Here is a 13,377-nt window from a genome sequence, read left to right on the forward strand (position 1 = left end):
TGCTTTTTTTTCCGAATATAAGTAGTGTTCTTATTATAATTATAGTTTATTTGTGAAAATATTCACAACGAAAAACGACATTTTGACTTTTGTCATGTTATGAACCACACTGTTACAGTTAAAGTTTAAAAAATGCTTCAAAGAAGTAATAAAGAGCAAATAATTGTTTTTGGTTTGGTTTGGTCATTTAAAGATGAAATACCACCAAGTGTTGAAATGGTAACACACCTTGTGTTAGTGAATCAAAAAAATATAAAAAGAAAATTAAATCGTTCGTTTCGAGCAGTAGGCCCAACACTTTTCTCCATTTCTGTACAACTATAATATTTTGATTCCTTGGTGTAGAATAGGTACACGATATTTTTTTGGGGGGGGCAGGTAAATTCATAAAATTCGCTTATTTAAGTTATAAATCAACTGGCGGTGGAAGTGGCCAAATATCTCTAGCACACTTTATGTAAATTTTAACGAGAGGGAAATATTTTACGCTTTTTTACCCGAAAAGACTAAGTCGGGAAAAGGGGCGTAGGTTCTACCGGCAGGGTTCTTACAGGCCTCTAAAACTATTTCCGTAATTCGAAAAATAGACTCACCCCGCAACTTCTTATGTTCCAGGTACAAATATCTCAAAGACGAAGTACACCATACAACTTCGGGGTTCCGTTTCCGCTTACCCACTCCATAAGTCACTGATATGGACGGATGGGTTTACTAGAGTAGCCTTAGGATTAAATTCCTAAGACCACCGATCCTCAAAGACAGACGCTTACTATACGTAAAATCTCCGTTTTTTCGTAAACTAATAAACATAATACGTTGGATACCGGTAAATTTCCGTCTACTAAGCCATGCTGTGGTAAACGACTTAATCACTTAGAGATATACATACATTTAGGCTTATAACTGGTAAATTAAATGACGGAGGAACACGTACTTTTGACGAGTCAATGGTATTACGGACACACGAAATAGAAAGAGCCGATAATTTCGTTTCGTTTGGCTTCTTTTTCCGTAGAACCCACCCCCGTTTGGGCCCGGAAGACCGCACCTAATATTAGTACCGTATTTCATATAATAAAATCAAAGAACTAAATTTATTAAAAATACTTTAATTAATTAATGGAAATAGAAATGACAGAATTAATAAAGACGCGGTGGAAACCGTTCATAAGTTAATTATCTTGACGATTTCCAGACGAACAGAGTTTGTCGTCTTCCCGTAAAACAAGAGAGAAAAATTAAACTCGCGTCTCTCTGGAAATTATAATTTGTACGAAATATCTGCTCCTGCCGACCAGTGAGAGTCCTTGCATCAAAAAACGACGGGTCTCCTCGTCCTTTCACCAGTTTTACAGACGGACAAAGGGGAAGAGAATTTGACACGTCACCGTGGCCATCAGTCAAAGAGTTTCAATTTTCGGTTTTCAGAGACAAATAACTGTTCAGGGTAAACTGAGGAATGAGATCTCCATCGTCGCCTTCTTCTTCTTCTTCCGTTCGCGTCGTTGGATTCTCCTCTTTCGCCGAAAATATTTCCCTTTCGTTTCCTTCGCCGGTTATTTCGTTACTTTCCGAATCTGAATCGTCCGAGTCTAACTTAAACTGGCCGACGGGCAACACTTTACTAAAAATAAATAACCGGCGCATTAAATACTTATGTTTATTATTATTATTATCGTTATCGTTAAGCCTCACCCACCTTTTCGTCTCCACCGTACACCCTCTACCCAAACCTAAATTCATTTTTATCATTCCGTCTGCGATATTATTTCCTAACTTTTTCTCTCTCTTGTTCTTCTGAAAGAAAAAAAGAGCTTAATTTCAATTTAATCGAATCAGTTAAAATTATCTTTTATAATTACAAAATTAAATAAACAAATAACTGTACATCATACTTTTCCGTTAGCAACAGAGTCGTGCCGGTCATTTGAATAACCCCTTTTGGGAAAGTTTTCAATTGAAATAACGTGTCTTCCGGTTTGCATCGGAAGTTCGTATATAGTTATTCGGAGCCTCCTGCCCCAAGCTTTCCATATTTGGTCTCGATTTTCATCTATCTAACTCTGTTGTTCTCGAGATTAAGGAAGAACAGACAATGGGAATTTGTCTACGATTTTTTTCAAATTGCAACTCAATAACGGGTGTCGATCGTACAGTTTCGCCCGTTCTCTCAAACTGAGACTTTGTAACTTTGTATAAGTTTGAGAAGAATCGGTTTTGCCCCCCGTTGTCCATTAACGTGGTAGACTGCGGAGGACTAACCGCCGCTATCGAATCGATCGGCAATGAAATGCTAGGCCAGATGTGGTCCAAACTGGACTATCGGCTCGCCATCTCTTAAGGTTTGTAAACAAAAATTGTACGGTCTGTCTTTCCCTTCGTGCATAAAGTGTCTTAACAAGTTGTAGGAAAAAATTTCTGAAATGCTGTTCCAAACTTTTAGAACATACAGTATATGGTCAATCGAGTACAGTGATGTGAACTGGGCAGGAGCTCTTCACATTGCAAGTAGAATAGTGTGAAATTAATGGAATATCAATTAAAATATTAAAGCATAAAAGTAATTTAATAGACAGTACTTAGTAGTACATAATACTGTCTATGTATAGAGTCGTACATTATTTTCATAAAGACGACATATCCCGAGGATTATCTTTATTTGAAGCTATAGAAGGTGGGCATTTTGATCATTTTTTAACTTTGTGGTAATTTTTTAATAATCTATTTATAATGTCTTAAGAAGATTTTTTATTTCTTCGAGCTAATTGACTGTTATTTCTGAACTGGTCTGTAAAAAAGGAAAAGAAAGACTTGAAAAATTATAGCTTCAAACTATCTATGTAATTTAATATACAGACAGTACAATTTATGGTTATGATTATCAACGCTATGTTGGATCATTCTGATCTTAGTTGTAAAATGTGTAATTGCTTTGTCGACCTTCTTACTGTTAATAGTTTTTATAATTTTACTAGCAGACCCGGCCACGCGTTGCTGTGGCTCAAAATGTATCTATTATAAATGTATAACGCCATCCCCGTGGGGGGAATTTCAAAAAATCCCTTCTTAGTGTACATTCTCTTGACGTACCCTATTAAAACGCAATCAAACAAGCATCTAAAATAGTATAATAAAAGTCGAGTTCTTCACAGTAAGCCTTAATCCTGTCCCTCTCCCCCGCAGGGAAATATCGAAAAATCCATTTTTAGTGTATATTCTGTTGACGTAACCTATTAAAACGCAATTAAAAACGCAAAAAACCGCATGCAAAATAGTATAAATAGAAGCCGAGTTCTTCACGGTAAGCCTTAATCCCGTCCATCTCCCCCCAGTAGGGGGAATTTAGACGTGTATATTATATACAAACACTTGCGTATTCGAATGCAACGTTGTGTCAAAATTCAAAAGGAATCGGTAGGAACAAACAAACGTTATATTTCATTTATATAGATAGATAGAAAATGATCTGCTTTAGTCCATTCTAACAGAAAAGCATAATGCCTCACAGAAAAGCCAACTTAGGTTGTCAGAAGTTAGCGCCATCTGTTGGACATGAAAGCCTTAATCCATATATAAATATATTTTTGAAAGGGGGGAAATAGTGGTCTTCACATATGCCACAAACCTTCGCGGGAGTGTATTAAACAACTTCCCAAAGTTTCATGGCAATCGGATAAATAGTGTGGTAATGCATGAAGGACAGACACACAGACACACACACATTCGTTTTTATATATATAGATAATGATTGTAGATACCTGTTTATTCATTTATGGCTGAAGAGGGTCTTAATTAAGAGCTAAAATGCATACCAGAAATAAAGATTCATTCTAACTATAGAAGTGGCAGACCTCACTAATAGTGTGATAAATCTCTGATATCTCTGCTACATAGTGTATAAGACATCTTTACTGAAAATTAATTCGTTCAAGAAGCCGTAATCGTTTTGGGACTCGCCCGTACAGATGACAATAAGCAATGACACATTATCCTACAGGCAAAAAAGGCAATTCCTCGGGGTCTCCACCAACAGGACATTCCAAACCAATCTTTTATATGAATATATTTCCATGTAAAAAAATCCCCTAAAGAAGTGTCTGAAGTCAACACTGTGTATGGGGCCACCTAATTCAAATTTGCATGGGCTTCGTGTAAGCTATAATACACTACCGATGATAATCAGTTGGTAGGCTTACCATAATATTTTTTCCTCAAACCGGAATAATTATGAGAAAATACTCACAACAGAAAATAAAACCTACTATGATAAGTACCTATGATTAAAAAATCTAAATAAAGAAGTTGTTAACAAAAACCAATTTTTAATAATTCAACTGAACATACCTTATTATTAAGAAGTTATTAATATTTATCACTAGTGTAAACTTTATTTGAAAATTCTATGTTATTTTTAATGGCATCGAAATTTAATGCAATTTAAACCGGTGCCTTTAAATATGATAATACGAGTATATTCGAGAAAGTTCCTTCCACTGCTACTAGGCTCGTCTTATGTTTCGTACATTTCCAGAGATTTTAATGTCCGAATGCCCTTCACGAGTTACCGAAAATTCTGAAAAGCACAGTTCACATTTCATTTTGTCAATATGATCGCAAACTTTTTTCGAAAATGGATAATCCTTTCTTAATTCATTGGTAAACACGTGGTTTCTTTTTGGAATTTTGACGATTAAATTAATTTAATGCACGGTACAAAATAATTGCAAATGCCGACTAGCAATTCAAACTCGACTAAGATAGGACACGTGAAACAATGATGTGACAGTGTAAGTTTCAGTGTTGCCAACCCTAAGTGAAACAAAATATCTAAAAAATGAAAATAAAAACATCCAGATCTCATAGACTACATGCTATCATAAATTCTGTGAAAAATATCTACATGAAAAAATAAAACATCTAAATTCATTAGGCCACATGCTATAAATTTTGGGGAAAACATCTAGACAACATTAAAAGTACTTAGGTCTAGATACAAAATATTTAGATTGGCAAGAGTGAGTGTAACAGAGGGGATATTTTAGTTACCAAATTGTAATTTTACCCAAGGCTGCATTTTACTTCTTGTATATTCGTCCCTTTAAAAATGTTACCAAATAACCGGGACAAAATGACAAACTGGTCGGGATGCAGGGACCACGTCGTCAAATCGGGATGGTCCCGGTCAAAGCGGGACATCGGTAAGCCTAACAATTGGTAATTTTAGTGGGTAAGTAAATAAGGCCTGCAGTTATAATTCCACTTTTTGTTGATCGTGAGATTAAAAACACGTGTTAAAATGAATAAAAATGAAATGAAGATAGTTGTTATTAACTATATTCAAGTTATTCATTTTTTTAATCACTTTATCAACTGCCTACTGAGACTGATAGCAGGAAAAGATTGTTCAAAAATGACTATAAATTCTGATTACAATAAGCAAAGTTTTATAAATGTATTTTTTAACTTATGTGCTTGAAACTTGTACTTTTGATAACACTACGTGACCGGTAACGGTATTATCAACTACACAATAAGCAGACTCTATCGTATGCAAATACAGTGTTTTTCAATTGTTGCTTTGATTATGTAGATTCTATTACAATAATATATATCATTACTGTTAAATAAATAAAAAATAAAACTCTTATAAAAGATATTAATTAGATATAAATTTATTTTTCTTACTAGTAGTTGGCCAAATCCACGATCGACTTCCTTATTACTATACATATAATTTGTACGTTTTTGTTGACAATTTTGTTTTTCTGTTCTAAAATATAAAATTTTATTAAGAAAAATTTTTAATGACTACGATTCAATTTATAAATAAAGCATACTTAAAACATCTTCCGACTTTTCGTAGCGAGGTACTTTTATCCGTTTGCACCGGATTCCCTCGACAGTAAGGGACTTTTTTTTTAATGTTGGGTGCCCATTTTCCGACCACCGTACCGGCAACTTTAAGCTCCCCTCCGAGATTAAGAGAATATCCTAAAAATATAAACAAAATGGATTAAATTGAATTTGCAAAGCAAAGAATCGGCAGACGAGTGACAAACTGCATGCCGATGCATAAAAATCAAGTGATTGTGGCATGGCATAATCGCTCGAAAGCCCTAATGCCCTATCCTAACGAATGCCCTAGTTGCTAATTATAAATGAATTGTCGTACAGTATTTTGCGGTTAGACTATACATATAACACTATACTTACGGAAATCAAAATCACGTATAAACACGGTGTTTGCGACACCCGTACCATGAAGTAGTGTCGTAAAAATTTTACGGCACAGGTGTCGCAAACACTGTTTATACACGATTTTGATTTCCATAAGTATAGTGTTATAGATGTAGTCAACCACAAAAAATATTTAAAGAGGAAATTTACTTTTTCTTTGAAAAGAAAGAAAGAAATTAATGTTAAACAATATAATATTTATATTTTTGTTGTTGTTTTTCAACATTATCCTATCTAAAATTCAATATGCAGGAACATAATTATTCATATGAAAAATTAGTTTCTGCTTTATGAGTAACTTCTAAGAACCAATTAACTTCTAAAGGTGGGAACCACCTGTATTACACAAATGATTGAAATAAACACATTTAAATATTTTGAAGAGTTTATCTGGTTTGTAAGGATTGTCTAGCGTTTAAAGGAAAAAATTTCTCACTTGACACTGGATTTTCAAGATCATCACTACAAAGAAAGTCTTTATACACTTTATGGAGCTTTTATATCTTTACTTTCTATTCTACTTTTTTAAACAATTTCCTGTTACTAGCAAGAAAGTTATGACTATGCGAAAAAGTAGAAAATTCTGCCATATATAAAAAGCATAATTTATTATTATTTTAGAAAATTGATAATATTTGGCATCCCTGTTGACAAGAATTGTCTCTGATAAAAGCAAAATAAGAGATTTATAAAATTTCATCTTTAGTTTCTACTCATATGATTATTTTAATATAGAAGAAAAACTGCAAAATAAGTTTGATTTGATATTTAAATTAATTCAAATGTAACAAATATTTCTGCTAATAAAAACTGCCAGATTAAGAAACGAATATAAATTCAAAAACAAAACATTTTATATATTTCATTTCATATTATTATTATTATTTTGTATTTTCTTACCAGCAGGTATGAATTTTTCTTTATTTTCAAAATATTCTTTTGACATTTCACTTTTTGTCCGTTTTAATAATGGAAATGCAAAACGAACATTCAATCCGTCAAGTATTGCTGTTCTCAGTTTCTCGAGGACTGCCACTTCACTAAGCTAAAAATAATAATAAATTTGACATTTCAAGCCAAGTAGTTTTCTTTTCAATTCTTTGGTTGTGAAATCTGTTCATTGCATTCCAATGATCAATGTAAACATGCAAAATTTCTTTCTTTTTCCTTTAAAATATTCTTATATCTATTCGAGTCTATTTAACAGAGACTTAGCAATAAACATTTTGAGCTATTATCTTCGCTTCGGTCGTCTCTTAATTATTGTTCGAAGAAAGATAAACACACAGCCTGAAATAAAGGAGTTTTTTTGCAGTTCTCTCCCTACTTATTGGAATGTGAAGAAATAATTTCACAACTAAAAATGAAAATGTAATAATAAATGTCTAATAATTAATAAATAATAATGTAATAAAGTAAATTTAAATTAATAATGTTTTAACTATTACTGTTTATTAAATATATATACTGTATATTACGCATTTACTTACATTTCCATCACAGAGTTCAACAATATCTTTCACTTTGTTTATTTTTGATAATTTATCTTGAAAACGTTTTCCATCAAAGAAAAGAAATGGATAATACATAGCAGGCGGAATAGGTAAACCACATACTTCATTAACAAATATTGCATGTTCGACACCATGCATAAAAAAAGATGCTAATAATAAACCTCGTACAGTAAGTTCAGTTATCTAAAATATAATATGTATAATTTAGGAATATGAAATTTACATTATCAATTTAGTTATAACAGAATAAAATTATATTCTTACTTCTATATTATGATTGAAACTTGGATTTAGCAAGGTGTTTGATACAGCTTGTGCTAAAAAACAATCAAATTCTTCTTTATATAACACTGGTCCATTAGGATGTGTTATTATATATCTATAAGTAAATTTAACATTTTTAAATTGATAATAAAACTGTAAGTTTAAAATATCAGTTACTCTAAATTGTAATAAAACTTACCTCAAAACACAACAGAAAATAATTAAATGCTTAGGAACATATGATAAATTTAATATCAATTTAGAATCACATTTCATACAGAATAAAAAAGTTTTCATACGGTCGACGATATCGTCTCCGGTATTTCCAAACCATAACCTTTCGATAGGTAATACCGATTCATCAAGAGATAAAATATTGACTAAATCTGGATAATTATAGTTACTTCCTTTCTTCCAAATCCACTCTTTAACAGAGACTATATTATCATCTAAAAAATATAAAAAAGTTAAATTATTTAATAATCAAATTTTTTTAAACTTCTTGTTTAGAGTTATATTTCAAAATTCTTCCTCTTTACTATATCTGTGCATTAGAATTGAATGAATAAAGTTAGAGTTAACTTACAAATTGTCAAATGCAGACTGGATGAAAACACATTTAATTCATTTACGACGTGTTCATTTTTTGATAACAAACCATTGGGTGTATAAATGTGACTCCGCCCTTTTTTAATAGACGGCATTAATAGTACTGCTTGCATGCAAACTGATTCTGGCAACAATTTTATTTGAAAGGTTTTACAGCATTCTTTAAAGATAAATCCCAGACATCCGTTTAAAGTGTAAACCGTAATTATTTTTATTTGATTAAAAATGTCGAGTTTTGTGCAGGAAAACAGCATTTGTGGGAAGTCTTGCTTCATTATTTTATTTTGAAGAAAACTGCAGCAGAAACATATCATTTGCTGTTGGAAATTTACGGTGAACATGCTCCATCCAATACAACATGCAAAGAGTGTTTTCGACGGTTTAAAAATAATAATTTTGGTACACATGACAAAGAGCATGGAAAACCACCAAAAAAATTCCAAGATGAAGAATTTGAAGCATACTTGACAACAATCCTTGCCAAACACAATCGGAACTGGCTGCTGCTTTAAATGTTTCTCAACCGTGTATTTCCCAACGTCTACATTCGATGGGAATGATTCAAAAGCAAGGAAATTGGGTCCCATATGAACTGAAAGAAAGAGACATTGAATGTCGAAAAAACCACATATGAATTATTGCGCCAAAGACGAAAAGGAAAAGGTTTTTTGCACCAAATTGTTACTGGAAACAAAAAATGGATACACTTTGACAATCCTAAATGACCAAAGGTATGGGTGCATCCAGGTGACCCAGGTCCATCAATGCCAAAACATAATATTCGTGGAAGTAAAGTTATGCTGTGTATCTGGTGGGACCAAAAGGGTGTCGTGTACTATAAGCTGTTGCAACTGAGTCAATCAATGCCGAATGTTACAAACAACAGTTAATCAAATTGAACGAAGCACTGAAGCAAAAATGTCCAGAATATGCCAAAAGACATGGCAAGGTTGTCTTCCAACATGACAACATTCACCCACATGTTGCTAAATCAGTCAAAGAAACTAGAACTTTGCTAGGATGTATTGCCCCACCCACCATATTCTCCAGATGTCACTCCTTCAGATTACTATTTGTTTCAATCTATGCAGAGCGACCTTTCAGGAAAACAGTCCAGATATTATGAGGATATTCAAAATAGGGTTGATAACTGAATTGCTTCAAAACAACCAGACTTCTTACTTCGTGGAATCTGTTTGTTGCCTGACAGATGGGCAAATGTTATAACTTCTGATGGAAAATACTTTGATTAAATTTTTCTTTCATTTTAAAAACAAACAAATGTGTTATATTTACTGAAAAAGGGCAGAGTCATATTTATACACCCAATACATTAGTTTCTTCGAAATATATGTCTGGTAAAGAGTAAATGCAAAAAACACAGACTGCATCCAAAATTCAAAATACAAGGTAGCTCAGAAGCAATAGAATAGATAAAGTTTTCATATGTTAACAGAAAAGTTTAATAAACAGAGCATAATATGTTAGAAATAACTATCCATGGTTACTATGGCACCAACTTGAGATTACCATGGCCCATAATCATTCACTATGGCACTCAGCCAGCCATTGTTTTACCCTGGCATGATGTATATATGTTACTGTGAAAGACCAAAATTAGAAAATGTTGATATTCTCTGGTGAATGTCGAAACATACAAAATGCATCAGTGAAAGACTGAATATTTGGTTATATTATTATACATGTGAACAATCGCCGGTGTATGCCGACAAGCACAAATAAGCTTTCGTGGAGGTCGAAACAACACCCGAGAAGCGAATGTCAACAGAGAGGCGACAGTCTGTCACCAAATACTTTGTGGGTAGCAAGAGGTAGGATAAGGTCGTCTCTCTTTTCCCAGCAAGCATTTGTTGGAAACCACCCACTTTGTAACTGGATGGCGTTTTTGTTCTTTTGATCCCGTGAGGTGGGGATCAGTTTGTCAGCTCTATACCCATAATCAGTTCGTAATTTGTAAAGAAAAGTTACTTTCCATAGATGAGATTTCTTCTCAAGAAATATTTCTGAGAGAAGCAGCTGCAGCTAATTCAAAAAGTGGCGGGCAAGGCTATACACACTGTCATTGCAAAAAGAAGGTTCCACGAATAAATGCAATTGTAAAAGCAAGGGACTCTTGTGCAATTCAAAGTGCCATAACAGTTTAAGTTGTTGCAATAAATAAGATTGTATAATGTTAATCACATCATTTATGTGTAAGTTTATTATTGTATTATTTTCTTTAACGATTTAGAATGTACTGTTTGTTTTAGGTTCAACAGTTTATTTACATGTGCTGTTACTTAAGCTTTCTCCTATTTTGACATATTAAAAAGTTGAATTTTTGTCTTAACGTAAGAAAAATATTTTTATTCAACATTCACCATCAGTGCGTGCCGAATGTCAACATTTGCCGACGTAAGTGAGAAATAATGATATTTGGCAAATACTTCGTACATACACGAAACAACTGTGTAAATGCTGATGTTCACCAGAAAATGTCAACATTCGCCAGATATCAGTCATTCACAGTAACATTAATACAACTATAACAGTAGTTCTTAACACATGAAAAACATAATATTGTAATGTGTTTAAGTGCAGAACATAACATTTAGACACAAAACAAAACAGTCTAATTATTTAACCCTTTCCCTGCCGTTTGCCACGCCCCCTTATTTTGTAAAACGGCCAAGGTCAAAATAGGTAAATCAGGCAATATTATTTTAAAAATTCACCAAAAATTAAATTATTATTTGATTCATATGAAAAAAATCACATATATTTATCAATATAGTTAGTTTTAAATACGACATTTTTCAATAAAGTTTGTTTGAAAAATTTATGTGAAAAAAAAAATAATATATGATAATTGACATTCAAACTTGAAAATTTGTTACTTTTTGTCAAAATTAACATTGTCTGGTTACTTTATTCTTATTGTCACTGAGCCAGAATGACGTAGAATATTGTTCTGTACAATTTGATATTACATTTATGCACGTACGTTTATTCGTTGTAAAATTATCGCACATTATATCAAACATTTGTTTGAAATCTGAACTTTATTCTGCTTTCATTTAATATAATTAACTAATATACTTTATTCATTTCATATCAAACAAGACTATATATTTTTGTAATAAACATATGATTACCAATAGCAATAGATGTAACATTTGCTAATATTTTAGATTTAAAAAAAAATTAAAAATTAAAAATTAAAAAAAATATATAAAATATCAGAACTGAAGGTCATAACTTAAATATTTACGATATATTAACATATTATAGCTGAATAAACTTATTATAGCATAAATCAACTTATTATAGTAATATTATTGCATGAATATGCTAAAAATAAAATAAAAAATTATCAGAAAATGAAAAATTAAGAAAAAATAACCGATAATTAAAATTTTTTAAGTCGACAAAACACCACCTGAACAAAAATATGTAGAATGAACGATAAACAAGACGATGCCGTCAAGTGCTGACATCTATTGTCAATAAATTTTATAAAAATCGATTGTTAACAGGGTAACGATCAATCGGTACCCTGGCCGTTTTGCTAAACGAATAGGGTAACGATAGATCGGTACCCTGGCCGGGAAAGGGTTAAAGTGCTATCTGTATACATCAATTCATTTATTAACTCTTGCCACCAAGTTGTTAGTTTTCCTTATATCTAAACCAGGGCGGTGGAATCATGTAAAATCTACCAACTTTGACTTTGCCTTACCATCCGACTCCGACCAGGGGCAGACTTGTTACCATAATAGGCCAGGAATTCTAATGTCATCATGTGACAATAAAAGTTTCAGTAAATAGAGTTCTAATAAAGATAGAATGTAAAAACTTTTTTATTCCAAAGCTAAAAGACTCTTCTAAGTAATGACATAGTCAATGGTATGTATTCAATAATTTTCACTTTTCCAGCTGCTGTATATAACAGAGGGAAAGTGTACCAATAGACCCCCAAAATTTTTATATTTTTGGACTTCGGACACCTTGAAATGTCAAGATATGCAAAAGATTCAAGGTTTTTTTTCTGTATGTATAGATATTAGACTGTGTGTGAACCACAATTTTGTTCACCCTGTTTGAAGCTTAATAATATCTGTGGTTTTTGAACTGGAGTCTGATGATTTAACAAAGGAGTTATTAAGGTTCAAAGTGGTTGAACTAAATCGTGCCCCCACACACATTCTAACATTTGTGCATACAGAAAAAACCCCAAATGTTTTTTGCACTTCTCTATGTTTCAAGGCTTTCAAAGTCCAAAAGAATAAAAATCTGGGAAAGTCATTTTTTGACTGATTGTCATTCTTTTTCTTTGTTACAGGCCTATACTGTATAACAGCCAAGAAAGTAATAATGACGACGATTCCGATTACTTTTTTTAAAAATACAAAATAAAATGATTAGTTGGTTAGAAAACAGTTAGAAATTGTTTAATTGTCAATACTGGAATCAATTGTAACAAATCTCATTTGTAATCAAAATTTTAAAATTTCTTAGCATTGGGTTGTTAAATTAATTAACTTCATAAATTTCAGTATTAACTCCCGATATCAGTAATATCGAAAATTGCACTGCCCTTCTATTGAGACTACAGAATTTCTGTGCATGCATTTTCTAAGGAAAACACTATCGGTCACCGACATCTTTAATATAACGATTCAATCTCTAACAAAGAATTTCAAGTTGGTTGGTTATAACTGTCTGGATTGGACTCCCGTCACATCCTGCTCGT

General features: G+C 32.4%; 1 protein-coding gene across 1 annotated transcript; it reads right to left on the minus strand.

The window, feature by feature from the left end:
* Window positions 1–1,089: 1,089 nt before the first annotated feature.
* On the minus strand, window positions 1,090–8,464 carry LOC136974510 (constitutive coactivator of PPAR-gamma-like protein 2; the record flags this gene model as incomplete). Its single annotated transcript, XM_067269420.1, has 8 exons — window positions 1,090–1,624; window positions 1,700–1,797; window positions 5,686–5,770; window positions 5,838–5,991; window positions 7,138–7,282; window positions 7,728–7,934; window positions 8,016–8,130; window positions 8,215–8,464. Coding segments are annotated over 8 exons (1,268 nt in total), but the record flags the coding sequence as incomplete, so codon positions are not given.
* Window positions 8,465–13,377: the final 4,913 nt, after the last annotated feature.

Source organism: Centruroides vittatus, unplaced genomic scaffold, assembly GCF_030686945.1.
Source record: "Centruroides vittatus isolate TY-2023 unplaced genomic scaffold, ASM3068694v2 contig_349, whole genome shotgun sequence".
NCBI classification, from domain to species: Eukaryota; Metazoa; Arthropoda; class Arachnida; order Scorpiones; family Buthidae; genus Centruroides; species Centruroides vittatus.